Source organism: Lissotriton helveticus, chromosome 9 (assembly GCF_964261635.1).
Source record: "Lissotriton helveticus chromosome 9, aLisHel1.1, whole genome shotgun sequence".
NCBI lineage: Eukaryota > Metazoa > Chordata > Amphibia > Caudata > Salamandridae > Lissotriton > Lissotriton helveticus.
The window spans coordinates 907,734,114-907,747,894 of record NC_136070.1 but is presented as its reverse complement, the minus strand read 5'-3'; the positions used below and the strand labels follow the sequence as shown (position 1 = coordinate 907,747,894).

Genomic DNA, 13,781 nt, shown 5'->3' with positions numbered 1-13,781 from the left:
TTTAGGCAGTCTGGGATGTGACCTTGTGATAGCGAGGCATTAATGATCTTGGTCCAGAGAGGGGAGATGATATGATAGATGTGGGGAAGGCACTTTGCTTGGACAGGGTTATTGAAGTGGTCGTTAAGTTTGATAGTTGCTAGAATTTTGGTGATGTCATTGATATCGGAACATTTGAAGGTAGACCAGTGAGAGTTATTTTTGGGTAGAGATCGCTTATGTTATACCAGGTTAGTGGCCTCACTGATCTTTGGGTGGCTAAGTTGATTACTGCCATATTGAGTTCAAGTTGGAGGGAATTTGTTTTTGCTGTGAAGAATGTGGAAAATGCGTCACTACTTAGCTGTGAGGTTGATGTTAAGAGTGAAGATTTGGCCAATTTTTTTGATGGTTGAATCACAATTTTGAAGAGTTTTTTTGGTCTATTTTTGGCATTCTCTAGCTCTGATTTGAAGAAATCTTTTTTTGATTTTAGAATACTTTTATTGTATGGTTTTCTTGCTTGTCGGAGCAGTTTCAGGCGAGGGGGAGGGGTGTTGCCTCCATTTCCGTTCAGTTGATCTGAGTTTGCGTCTCTCATCATTCAGGGCTTCACTGAAGCATGGTTTTTTATCCTTGTCCAGAATTCTTTTGAGTTTTGGCGGCGCGGCTTGGTCGAATATTTTGGACATCGTGGAGTTAAAGTGAACAGTGAGGGCAATGACGTCTGCTATGTTATTGGGAGGGATAAGAACCTTCTCATATTGGGAGGCAAGACTGTTCCAGTTGATTTTCTTTGTGTCTCTTATCCATTGCATTGTTTAGGTTTAATTTGTTGTGGGAGGATTTTTTTGTTACAGGATGGGATTTGGAAGATGATAATGTGATGGTCTGACCAGTCACAGGGGGTAATTGAGATCGATTCAATAGTATTTTGTTTAGAAATGAGCCAGTCGAGAATGGCACCCTTTGTGCGAGTAGGCTCTGAGGCAGCTTGGATCAGGGAGTGCTCAGCAAGGAAGGTTTTAAGGGCTTTGACCTGCTTTTCCAGTGTGTTCTCCCAGTGGAGATTGAAATCACCAAGGAATATGTCATTCGAGTGAGGGGAAGAGTTTGCAGTGATGATTTCCATAAGTTGTTCTGTGAAAATTGTGTTTTGACCTGGAGGATGGTAGAATATATGTAATTTAAGGGAGTGGTAACTTGATGAATTCACAGAGATCCCAATGTATTCACAGGAGTCCAGGGGTTCCGAGTGAAATTTTGAGATGGTGAAGTAAGATCGATGTATGCAAGCTAAGCCTCTGCATATTTTGTGAGGTCTGTCCAATCTAATGAGGTTGAAGTCTGGGGTGGACCAGAAGGTCTAGGCATGGTGAAGATGATTCCTTGAGCCATGTTTCACTGAGGATAATTATATAAATGTTCATGCTAAGGACGAGGTCGGCAATGTCAGAGGCGTGTTTAGGGGCTGAGCAGCAGTTTAGTAGTAGACAAGACATCTGGTTTGAGGGATTCTTTAGAGTAGGCTCCTGGTTATCTTGGTTTGTGGTTATAGAGTGAAGATTATTCTGGTTTCTTCCTCTATGGATTGGATGTGATGTTCTGCATGAGTTGATGGAGACTAGGCGGATAGCGTATTCCTCTTTGTCTAAGACATGGTCGGATGGAGTTTCGTACAGCCGTAACAGAGTTTGTATTTCCTGGTCCGTAATGTAATTCGAGAGTTTGCGCGTGCGCAAGTATCGATTGTTTAGAGGCTAGTTTTTGTCACATTGTCGACTGTCTTTAGTGAGTTTTGAAGATGCTTAAGTTTAGTAAGAGATTTTTCAGCAAGTTGTTAAATGGTTCTGATTTCTAGGATAACGTATTGAAGGGTTCCTAGAGGTGAGGTATGAGGTCTTGAGAGAGTCTTGTGCAGTCTGCTGATGAGGCGGGGTAGACAGGATATGGGGTGTTGAGGGAGTAATATTGATGTTGGTTCTCATGGTAGTTCTAGTTGAGGGTGATAGTGCAATGCGTGCTAAGGTGGGTGAGTTGTTGATCTTCCTTTCACTGGTTCTGGGTGCGTGACGGGGTCGATTTTCTTCAGGAGACAGAAAGGTGGAGGGGGTAGTAGTAGAGTCCAGAGTGTGCTGCAAGAGATGGATGAGGACATCAGTGTAGTGCGTACTAAGGAGAGAGAGTTGTTGCTTCTTTCATTGGTTCTAGGTGAGGGATGTGGTTGATTTTCTTCCTGAGAAGAATGGGCGGTAGGGGTAGTAGTAGAGTCCCTAGAAGTGCTGTGTGATGTAGATGAGGGTGTCAGTGAAGTACATGATAAGGAGATGGAGTTGTAGCTTCTATCATCAGTTCAGGATGACGGAAGGGGTCGATGTTCCTCCGGAGCGGAAGGGGTGGAGCAGGTAGTGTTAAGGTCCCGAGAAGTGCTGCGTGCAGTAGAAGGAGGTGTCAGGGCAGTGTGTGGAAAGGAAGGAGATTTGGCGTTGCTTCTTTCCACGGATCTATGTGAAGGACGGGGTTGAAAAGAGGTGCTGCGTGAAGTAGAAGAGGGTGTCAATGCAATGTGTGCTGAGGATGGATACTTAGTAATGTTTCTATCCTCCGGTCTGAGTGAAGAGGGTGGTCACTGATCTTCAGTAGAGGAAGGGGTGGTGGGGGTAGTAAGGACCTGAGAGGTGGTGAGTGTGGAGAAGGTGTGGGTTTTTAGGGTGAAGAAGTATTTGTCAAACAGTTCTAAATCCTTATTAGCTGCTTGAATAAGAACACCAAGAACATTTTTGGAACTGTTATGAATTCCTTCCAAATTCGTCCTTTTTGTCAGACTCCCAATAGGAAGACAGACGCAACAGAAACATGACAAGTAAGAAGATATGGTGTCATGTAGAGCTCTCAAGTTTCTCAGACCTGTGTGTGAGAAGGTGATCATTCAATGATTTTTTTCTTTCCTTTACATTGTCAAGTATATACTATAGCCTTAGAGCCAGGGCTCTACTAACTATTAAAGGCCCACTCCAGCATACGGCGACAGCCTTTATCAAGAGAGCAGGCGATTAGAACATTCCGCCTCTAGAAGGCAGAATGTTCAAATTTGTAAAACAAAGGACTCCTGAAGCCTGATGGGGTTGAAATCCCTTCGGGAACTGTGATGCCTTTGTTCACAGCAACAGCTGTGAACAAACATTGGAATGTTGATGCTTCAGGCTTCTACCAGCCATTAGAAGCCCGGAGCACTCCATTGTCTTCAATGGAGTGCTCAACATTCCAATGTTGTAATAAAAATAAGAGTCCAGGTACCAGAATAAAAAAAAAAATCTAATATGAACTGGCTGAACTGCTCACACATGGCACTGGTAAACTTGAAAGAGCTGCTTCTAAAGCACCTACATTGGAGGTGTCACGTTTTTCTTTTGATTCTGCTGTCTACCAATATTCACATTCAAAGCTAAATTGAGACGTTCAGGTCATGGAAGCTGTCTCACCTGCATTCTAAAACTGACTTGTCAGGAACACTAGACTGAGGCAATAGCTGTGTGGCAAATGATGAGAGAGACCATTTTTCCACAGCTCTTCCTTAGCCAGCTGAACAAGCATTTGCAATGCAATAGGTCTCACATTTGTGAATGACAATGCCTTCTATTTATCTGATTTGATAATTAACACATAAATAAAAGCCATTGTCATTTACAATGCCAATAGTTCAAACTCTTGTAAATGTGAGACCTATTTCATTTCAAAGAAGTGGCCCATCGTCCCGGGCGACTTGGAAAGTGATAGCGCGCATGGCACGCAGAATAATGCAGGAAAGCATGTTGTGCCTGCATTAAGAAAAACTCATTAAAGAAAATAGCGCTTACAGACTAAATAAGACATACCGTTTAACAACAGAAGTAAAAGGGCCAGTCCTCAAGGGAAGTTACAAATTAAGACAATGCAGTACCAAGGAGGGACTAAACAAGCCTATTACGAATCAGAAGCCAGCATTTACGAAGGACAATGATACAAGCCAATGACAAATATGGGCGGAGAGTGGGAGGAGCTTCAAGTCCCTACTCAAATACAGCATGCCTCGCAGAGCACCGCATGCTCTGTCCAGGCTCAACCTAAAAAAAGCTGGTTGAACTCCTTAGTCTGCAGCCATTGAGGCCGGTCTCAGACTGCTCTCTGCCCTTCCTTTTGCACCATTATGTAAAATCCCACAAAATTATGCGAAATTACTTGACATTTAAAATTGGAATTTAGCACTATATTTAGCAAGAAACACGTCCGCGTGTCAACTTTAGGTTAGAAGATGCATTTCGCAAAAAAATACAATGCAGAAAACACAAGTTCAGTAAACAGCAGCAGCAAAAATTCATTCTGGTTGTTCACATTGTTCCCGTGCTAAAATTTGTATTTATGCCACACAACGCGTAATGGTGTAATTTTGGGAAACTTTGCGTAGCACGCCAAATGTGAAATTATGTGAGATTACGCCGGCCTAACAGGAATTTCCCCTGGAGTTAATTCTACGTTTCCGGCCATTTATTTTCTTTTGGGCTCAGTACCCCCTTATGAAGTCCCTTGAGCAGGAAAGATAAGAACTTTCACTAACATGAATGAAGGTAAATGTATGGGAAGCACGTTTTATTTTTCCTCATTGTTTCCGATTCATGACAGTGACTGCTGTAGCTGAGGTCAAGGGTATGTAGAAATCACAGAACCAGACTAAAGCATCAGAGGCTGCCATTTAATTCTATTTTGTATTTCTCAATGCCTCACCTCACCTTTGAGGTCGATGCCACTTTGTTTCTGTGACTCCCAACACGGTTGAGGTCCACTTTCGGTGCTCAGTGTTGGACTGACCTATAGGCAGTCGATTACTGCCACATGGGATGACGTGAACGGAGCAGTGCGTGGGTGTTTATTTTTTTTTGGGGTATTGTCGCGGCCCCATGTGACCAAAAGAAAATGGTCCACACACAGGTCCTTTCAAGTTGGAACATCAGGCAGTGATAGGCAGTCAGACTGAAAAGATGGTATCTAACCCTGCAGGTGCCTTTCTTTTGGGTCCTTTGCAGGGCCGGGCTAGGAACCCAAAGCAACCTTGGCAAATTTCTCAGACCAGCTCCTGGGGAAGCACTGCCTGGCTCCAGAAGGCCAGAAACACTCACTTGCCGGCCCGCACCCTTCTAGCCTCCCGGCGAAACACCCAATGCCCGGTCCAGCCAGTCCGGCCCTGGTCCCTTGACCTGTTGGATGATGGTCTGGGGGTAATTCCAGCTAAACATCACAAGGAGAAGAAAATCTGCTTCTGGTGAACGCGTAGGGCAAGTAGTTGTTACAAACTATGTACATCTCCCTTGCACAGAAAAACAATCATTGGGAAACTACAGGGAAAAGCCAGCGGTACACAATCCCTGAGTCTTTTTCGCAGTATTTCTGCTGTCTGCTGTAAAAAACGAGCAATACAAGCAGCTCTCCTGACTAGCTGGAAAGGCACAGCAGGAAACCTTGCTCTTAATGAAAGAGCCCGGGGCACCAGGACTGTTGTTGATTTCAAGACTTGTTTTTGCAAAAGTAAAGCTTGGACTTTTGTTATACTTCTGCAACTAACTGACTTTGATTTTTGCAGTTTAAGTAGAAACTTTATAGATTCTCATGGATGTATTACAGGGTATTATGACTGCAAGACAAATGGTGGCCACCTGGAACCTTATTTTCCCTCGACGTCTATAGGTACAGCCTTATTATAGAGATTTGCATCATTGGAGTATCTTTACGCCCATTCTATTAAGCATCTGTGTCCAAGTGACCATACTACCAGAATATTGTGGACAAAATATCATCCTACAAAAATATTATGGTAAAAAAATAAACTACCAAAATATCACGAAGGTAAGATTATATATAGATAAGTGTACGTTTAGTGCATTAAACTCCACTTGCCTGTACCTCAACAATATATATCCTCAATGTATGTGGAAGTGGAGTTAATAGTAAATCTTGCTTACCTATATATACTTACCTGCACAATGTTGTTTTCTCAATATTTAGGTCACGTTTATTTTGTTGGATAATTCTGCCCTCGAGAGTCCTACGTGCAACTGTTCATGTAGCCATTATAATGTAACTGCTCAAATGGCTATATGTAAGCAATTCGCTAAAGCGCTATTTATTGAATTTATGCAGCCGCGGCCCGTGGAGGGAGTTACGGTGGGGCAGGGAGGCGGGGAGGATGAGGGGCAGGGTTGAGGGTGCTAACAACCGGCATATGGATAATTGCAGGTAAGTAAACAATGTAATCATTAAAACTAATTTCGTAGCGCGCACTACATCGCATTTTGCGATGCAGGGCGCGCTACGAAATTCGTTTTAATAATCCCACCCCCCCTTCCCCGCCTCCCTGCCCCACCGTAACTCCCTCCACGGGCCGCGGCTGAATTTATGCAATTGGTGCCTTAGCAAAAGGAGGTATGTGCTGTAAGCTGGCAAGTACAATGGCCCCTCAGCCTCTAATTTGGTATTAAAACTCAATTATAATTGGGGGGGCTGTTGGAAACTCAGATCCTTAGGCTTCTGTGTCACAGCACCTGATGCAACATTGATCACTATGTACCTGTGTGTAGCACATAAGCTGGGCCGGGCGGGGAACCCAAAGTAGCCCTGGAAAATTTGAAGGACCATCCCAAGAGGGGGAGGGGGTATTAGGGTAGTGCAAGTGTGAAGCACTGCTGCTTTTTGTTACTGGGGGGGCGATAATTTAGCACCTCTGCAAAACCAGCCCCGGGAACAAAATAACGGTCCCCACTGCTGAAAAACCAGACGCCACCCTTCCAGCCTCCCGGGAAAACGTCCAATGCCCGCTACGGCGGTTGTATGTCAATACAACGCGGTGTTTACACCGCACTACCATTACAACGCTGGTTTTACAATGCAAGTCGTTACCACGACTTGCGCTGTAGGGTACTGGACGTAGGAATAGTAAGATTTACTATTCCAACACCAGCCTGCGTACAGTAGGGAAGGTGTTGGAATAGTAAATCTACTATTCCTTAGCCTAGAGCGCCCTCCAGTGCAAGTCGTGGTAATGACTTGCGTTGTAAAACCAGCGTTGTAATGGTAGTGCGGTGTAAACACCGCGTCGTAGTGGATGTTCCCCGCCACGGCCAGTCTGGCACTTCACATAAGATGATTGAAGCAGGAAACCCTTGCTGCGGTTCCTATACTGTTGTTGAAAAGCAACACGCTGGAACACAATGTATGCTGTTCAAGTTTGGCAGATTATCAAATTGATAAGATTTATAAGCCGATGATGCCATTAGGATGTTCTTCTACAAAGAGCAATGCTGAAACTTTGCAGATATGATCTTAATCGTAAATCAGGATTGTACATCTGTGATAACTGGAATGCGTCGGGTATTTACTTGATGCTGATATTTTTCTTCTTCTCTCCCTAACCAGAAAAACCCTGCAGGTGAAGATAGTTGACGATGAAGAATATGAAAAGCAAGAAAACTTTTACATCATCCTGGAAGAGCCGAGATGGCTAAAGCGCGGGATTTCAGGTAGCATTTAAGAGCACCTTGTCTAGCACATGCCTAAACAGAAAGCATTATTTACATCCATGCCCCTCCATATGATAAGCTTCGTGTCAGTCATTGTATATCCCTGTCGCCCCTTCTTCTCCACGATTGTGCACTAGTTTTAGAGCAGCAGAAAGACCTACAGAGATACGGAGATGAGTTTGGGGTGGGAAGAATGATTTTGTTTACCTGCTAACTCTGGGAGATGGACCAGGGTCTGATCATTCCAACATTAGTGGCTACATGAGCAATACTGAAGCATAAGGTCTTGTGAATGAATGCCTTGCTGTAGAGTAAAGTCCTTCAGCCTTCAGACATTAGAAAATGTTTCCTAACCACAATGCCACTAGGCAGGACGGCCACTAGGTGTTGAGCATGATCATTGTATTGGAAGTGGATTGCCATAAAAACACTAGTTTAGGATTGGGTGCTTCTTTGATGCCCTATCTTAGCAGAATCCATTTCTTTAATTTAGAGATTCAGACGGCAAACAGAAAGTAATAATCTTCATATTCAGCTGGAAGATATTATTAACAGATTTCTCTTCAAGACACCTCACTATAGACTTCTAACTATTTTATGACTCTAGATTAGCACTATTTGGCTGGTGAATTTAGCAAGACAGTTTGAACATTTAACCAATAGGAAAAAATGAGATGTCACACTGTACCTTAGTGAAAAGAACCAGGAAGGAATGCTTCATATGTTTATTGTGATAATTGGATGCCTTTCAGGGGAACTTAACTCCTAAAATACACCCCATGTCTTCTTGGCATAGTGATACATTTGCTTCTGGTTTGAAGTCCTTTGATTAGAGAGGAATTTGAGAGAACGTAACTGCAAGCTGTTTTATGTGCAAATATTTGGAAAGTGTAAACGCTTGTTGTATATCCTCTTTTGAAACAATCATTGAGAAAGCCAATAGGCTTGGCTTGTATTTTTAGTCCTCGCTAATACTTTAAAAAGAACCTTCTGCAGTGACAAAGAAACTATGGGTTTCAGTAAACAATGCATCTTTGCTATAAAGAATTTCCTGTGTGGGGATTCAGTGTATTTTTGAAATATAAATTGGTAACAATATGTCTTGCAGACAGCCGTGCAGTCAAGCCAAACCAGGAAGATCTGAAGTCATTCTCAATTTTTCTATTTGAGTTATACATCTATAGACTTCCAATGCCTTATTGTTATTGCTAGTTGTCATTTATTTATAGCACACAATAGACTTCTTGCCCTCAAATTGTTACTACATAAAACACACATGCATAATGTTGACATATCAATATTTGGAGGGGGAATATTTGTGTTATCAAGGTGAAAACACATATTTTGGAAATTGACATTTTGAACAAAGGGCTTGGATCATGTCATGCCCTGCTCCTAGGTGGAGGATCAATTCTTAAACCCCAAAGCTGTACTGACTTTACTCAATGAGCCCCTTCGCTGTCACTGGTTTTCTTTCAAGTTGAGAATCTTGACTATTCTGAAAAAGTTCAGATTACTTCCACGTTAACATGCAATACTTTCGTAATGTTTTCCGGGATGTAATTACTTTGGAAAGACATAATGGGGTTAGGAAAAGGTAGTAACATTTAGTTTCTAAAACCTTAAAAACATAGCATAGAGATAAAATAGGCACGATAGAATGAATCATAAAGCATTCATTATTAAATCTGGGTACATAGCCAAAGGGTTACCATAGAACATCATCCGTTGCTATCCTCTAGATATAGGTTTTTGTGGCGTTACAAAGTTAAATGGTGCATAACCGGAAAAGAGAAAAATTGGAGTTTATGCTCCTTGCATGAGCTTTCCTCTGGAGTCTTCTAAATCTCCTTTAGCTTTTAAGGCTTTTGCCACAAAGGCGTCCACTGAGCGGCAAATTTAAGGTCATCGAAGCATCAATAAGTGAATGAGAGTTGGTCTATGTCTCCTAGAGCCTAAAACCTTAAAACTCGTCAAAACTATCTTACTGGGTGTTATATGGGGCTACTTAGTATGTAGCAACTGTAGTCTGTGTACATATTTCGTCATGTATCTCAGGGACTTGGGCTGCAACCTGTCTCAGATACTCTACAGTTGGGTTTGCTAAACTGACTGTTTAACAGCCCATGTATGAGTCTTTTTGTAGAAAAAAAAACAGAGCTTCCACCAGTTGTTGTTCTAGGAAATTATTCACAATATCCAGGATGCAAGAAACGTGAGTTTGTCCGGTCTCACATAATGTGAGAATATTTTATCCCATAAAGCTGGCTAAGCCACAGTTTGGGCGCCTTTCCATACAGTTACTTGCATACAAAAGCAATTCCAAAGAGAGGTTGTAAGAGCAAACTAATTGTATTCTTTTCAAAATAGTGATGTCAATCTCTTGAAAGTTTAAATCATAAATAGAATTTATAATAGTACAATCAACGCAATAACATTTGAAGAATTGTGAATGGGCACATAATAGTATATACAAGTGGCAAAAACGAATCTTATGTACATGGGAGGAAATGTGTTCAACAATCACAAAAACAGCCAATTGTCTAGGAGATGGGAATGTCCATTTGTCTAGTTTAGAATCTTTTCAGTGAGAAGAGGAAGCTTATTAACACTTGAACAGAATAAAAAAAATTCTAACAGTGGGCTTTTGTTGCCCAAGTGAGTCCAACAGATATAAGTATATGGGACACTCAGCTACCAATTTCTTATCTTTAACTGCTACATCTTTGGTACTAAAAATAAATATCTTGACTTTATGTCGTTTTGCAAAGGCACCCTCCATATAACTAAACCAAATAGATAGAATTAACCTTTGCCAAACCTAGGAGATCTACCTGTTTATATCCATAAGGTCGGTGGCCAGTGTGATTCTATCGTCTAAGTATGTTAAGCAGTCCTCCTGGTGGATAGAATATCCTGAGACTGACTGAGGGAAGGCTTAACAACCCCCTCAGGACCTTTACTCTGTAGAAAGGAAGAAATAGCATACCCTGAAATGCCAGACCCATAAACGGTAGAGGACATGTGTTTTGCATCCTGTATTTTTAATATTGCTTCTACTTGCTTTCCCTCAGTTTTTGTCTGTGCTAATGATGCTAAGGTTGACCCACTCAATTTAATATCGAATTTAACATCTGAATAAAAAAAAGAATTTAACATTTCCCAATCTGGTTTTGTTAATCTTCAGGGGCCTAGTTGTTAGGTTTGCTGGCACAGTTGAAATATCCTGAAACTGTGTTAGATTGGTCTGTAGGCCCAAGCATCCATTAATTTAATATGATGCATTATCAGCTGCTGACGGCCATTTACTTTCTGAGAAATACATATAAAAGGAAGGGCACATTTCTCAGGCTCACTTTAGATGAATCATTATTTTATTTTTAACTGTTTGAGCTTCATTTTTGGTATTCTCTAGTCCGTTCATAATTTTCAACTAATTTGTTCAAGTCAGAACACAAAGACAAAAATTGTTCTTTTCGTCCATGATATATATTTATATTTTAGAACAAGAGGAGTCTCTAATAGAGCGAAAATAGCTGCTTTGAGCTATCCAGATGCGTGTCAAGTGTTGGACACTAGCCTAAATTTCAGACGGTGACCATCCATCAGTCACTGCATGGCTAAGGATGGAGAACAAAGTGATAGCTCTTTGGGCTCCTAATACAAGTAAAATGAATATATGGATACAACAAATAAAGAAAACTAATTTCCCAGATGGGGTGGCAGACTGATGGTAAGAAATCTTGGTGCATCACCACTTATGGCTTTAGTCCAGAGAAAATAAGGCTTGGCTGGCCTAAATTGAGAGATATAATTCCAAGGGAAAATAATATTAGTAGGTCTTGCGCCTGCCAAGAAAAGGAAATATTACACATTCCAGCATTTATCTTATTCAAGTAATATAATTTTGTGGGACCTCTATCCAATTGCATATAGGAAATTTGTTCAGTCGGTAAAAACATGAATTCCAAAATATATGCAGACTCAACCCACCATAGTTAAAGAAGGTGTGCTTATGGTTTCTGATTCTCTGGTTATACATTTCATTTGTATGCTTCTCTTATTTTCAGAAGAGGCGTGCTGTTAGAGAAGATCAGCTAAATGCAGCTCTTTTATTTCCTTAATGAATGCAAGGAGGGCTATGTGGATCCAAGAAATACTGGCTTATATTCAGTTCTTAAAAACCTGGGCAGGTGGGCATGCTTCTTTCTGCTAACCAGGTTTTCTGATCACTCATTTCCAGTCCCAGTTTCCATATGGCAGCTGTTCTCCACGGAACAGAGGCGGGAGGGTTCAAAACGGACAGACTGTTGTGTCATATGGGACAAAGTGATCATAGAGTTATTACTTGGGGAAACTGTCTGAGGACTGTACTCTAAAATAATATTTCCTACCTTCTCCTCAGTGTGTTTTAAAATAGAGTCACTGTCCTTTTCCAAAGACAGCTTCTGTGATCTTTATGTATCTGCTGTGCTCATAGTTTGATCTTTCTTTTTTGCCCTCTCTCTTTTTGTTCCCCTCTCTCTCTCTCTTTCACCTCCTTTTTCACAGCTCTCTTACTCAACGAGGGTAAGCCATTTTAATGTCCATGACACGTCCCTTGCATGTGCTACGCTGTACCCACTGCTTTACATTCTGTGTGTGTCTACTGTCATCTGCCTCCCTCCTGCTTGGTCAGGAGACAGATCAGAGCAGGCTAGCAGCAGCCAAGAACGTTCAAATGTGTGTCAACCAATTTCTGTCTACTGTTCATGGAAGCCACTGTGGCAGTGACTGGCGCGTGCCACTGTTTCTCATATGAGTCATTGGGTACCACAGGAGATATGCGCAAGAGCTCAACATTAGAATAAATCTCCTGGGATCACTCCATGGCTGGCATCAGCCACTAGATTACTCTATCATCTTGCAGACTTGTTTTCACACATACCACAGGTTCAGGAATCCTCTGGCACTAAGCTGCACTGTGGTTTAGCAATTGCACTCACATAGTAGAAATTCAAAGAACCCAAGGATTCTCCTTTAGCTGCTAGGAGAGGAGAAGGAGGGGACATCAGCCTCTAGGAAATGAACATTAGTTACACACACTCCAGTTTCTACAGTTGAGTGTAGGACCAGAATTGAAGATAAGCCTCAGGACCATTATCCCTGGTAGAGAGGGAAGTATGAATATATGCATTGCTTGCAGGTGTAGATACACGGTAAAACACAAAATGATGAGAGTGTGTTTTACAATGAACATTACTTCTATAAAGGAAACTTCCTCCATTGTTCCAGGGCAGCACCCCAAGACTATGCATTGCATTGTTAAGCCATACTCAGCCGAATCATACAATCCATGTGCTAATATAGTGAGACCCTTGGATTTAACTATGCGGAAAACAGCACCATAAAAAGAAGTGTCACCACAAACTCGTACCTCTTTCACTGATGTGCTTGATGCCACTGCCCCTGCTCCCGACTCCTGTTCTTCTGTATCTACCCAATCCCTCCCTATCCCATTCTGCTGTGAAATCCCTAAGCTTATGTTCCCCCTTGCCAGAATTCTCTCTGAATGTAAGAGTTCCAAACTGTAAATGCACCTCCAAAGAAAGTCTCATCGACTTGGTCAATTGTAGTTTACCAACATATTGACTTGCTTATCTTTTAATTGTATACCTGTCATAATTTCAGAAAAAAATTAAACAGTGTGTTATGGATACATTGTCTATGTTTTCTGCACAATCATGTGACCCTTCCGCCAATAGGCATTAGCTGAACCAACTGGAAGTTTACAGTTTAAATTACCAATAACATACTAGAGTATATGGAAGATAGGTGTGGGCGGGTATTCATTTATAAATGTTGCCAACTTTTTAAAATGCAAATGTGTTTGTGAGAGTAGTGTATTCGCACTAGAGTCGTGATGTATGACTCTTCTATTGAGAAACAGGGACCATTGCCCTTGTGTGTAGCTATTATTTGCCGTCACCTACACACTTCTCACAACGGCATCGCTTGCTCTGGTAGCGGGAAACAATATTCTTAGATTTGCAGTTGAAATCTTTTAACCTCAGCAGGTGCAGTGTTGGTACATGATGGGTACCTAGCCATTAACATGTGTGAAGGTCTTGCATCTCTAACTTTCCTTGTGCGGTTGATGGTACCTATTGTTAACATGTAGGTTTGAGATGTTTTATGGTTGTCCGTATGTGGTGACCGATGGTATAGGGCATATTACACACATATTCTGATCTTTTTTCAACAAGGGATGCAGGC

General features: G+C 41.7%; 1 protein-coding gene across 1 annotated transcript in view; it reads left to right on the top strand.

Annotated features, from left to right (window-relative positions):
- LOC144781982 (sodium/calcium exchanger 2-like) overlaps positions 1 to 13,781 on the top strand; it is a 1,191,301-nt gene that overhangs the window by 1,081,100 nt on the left and 96,420 nt on the right. The window contains exons 5-6 of the mRNA XM_078661082.1: positions 7,423 to 7,526; positions 12,078 to 12,095. Coding sequence (XP_078517208.1) covers positions 7,423 to 7,526; positions 12,078 to 12,095 — 122 coding nt within the window. The remainder of the gene's footprint in view (positions 1 to 7,422; positions 7,527 to 12,077; positions 12,096 to 13,781) is intronic.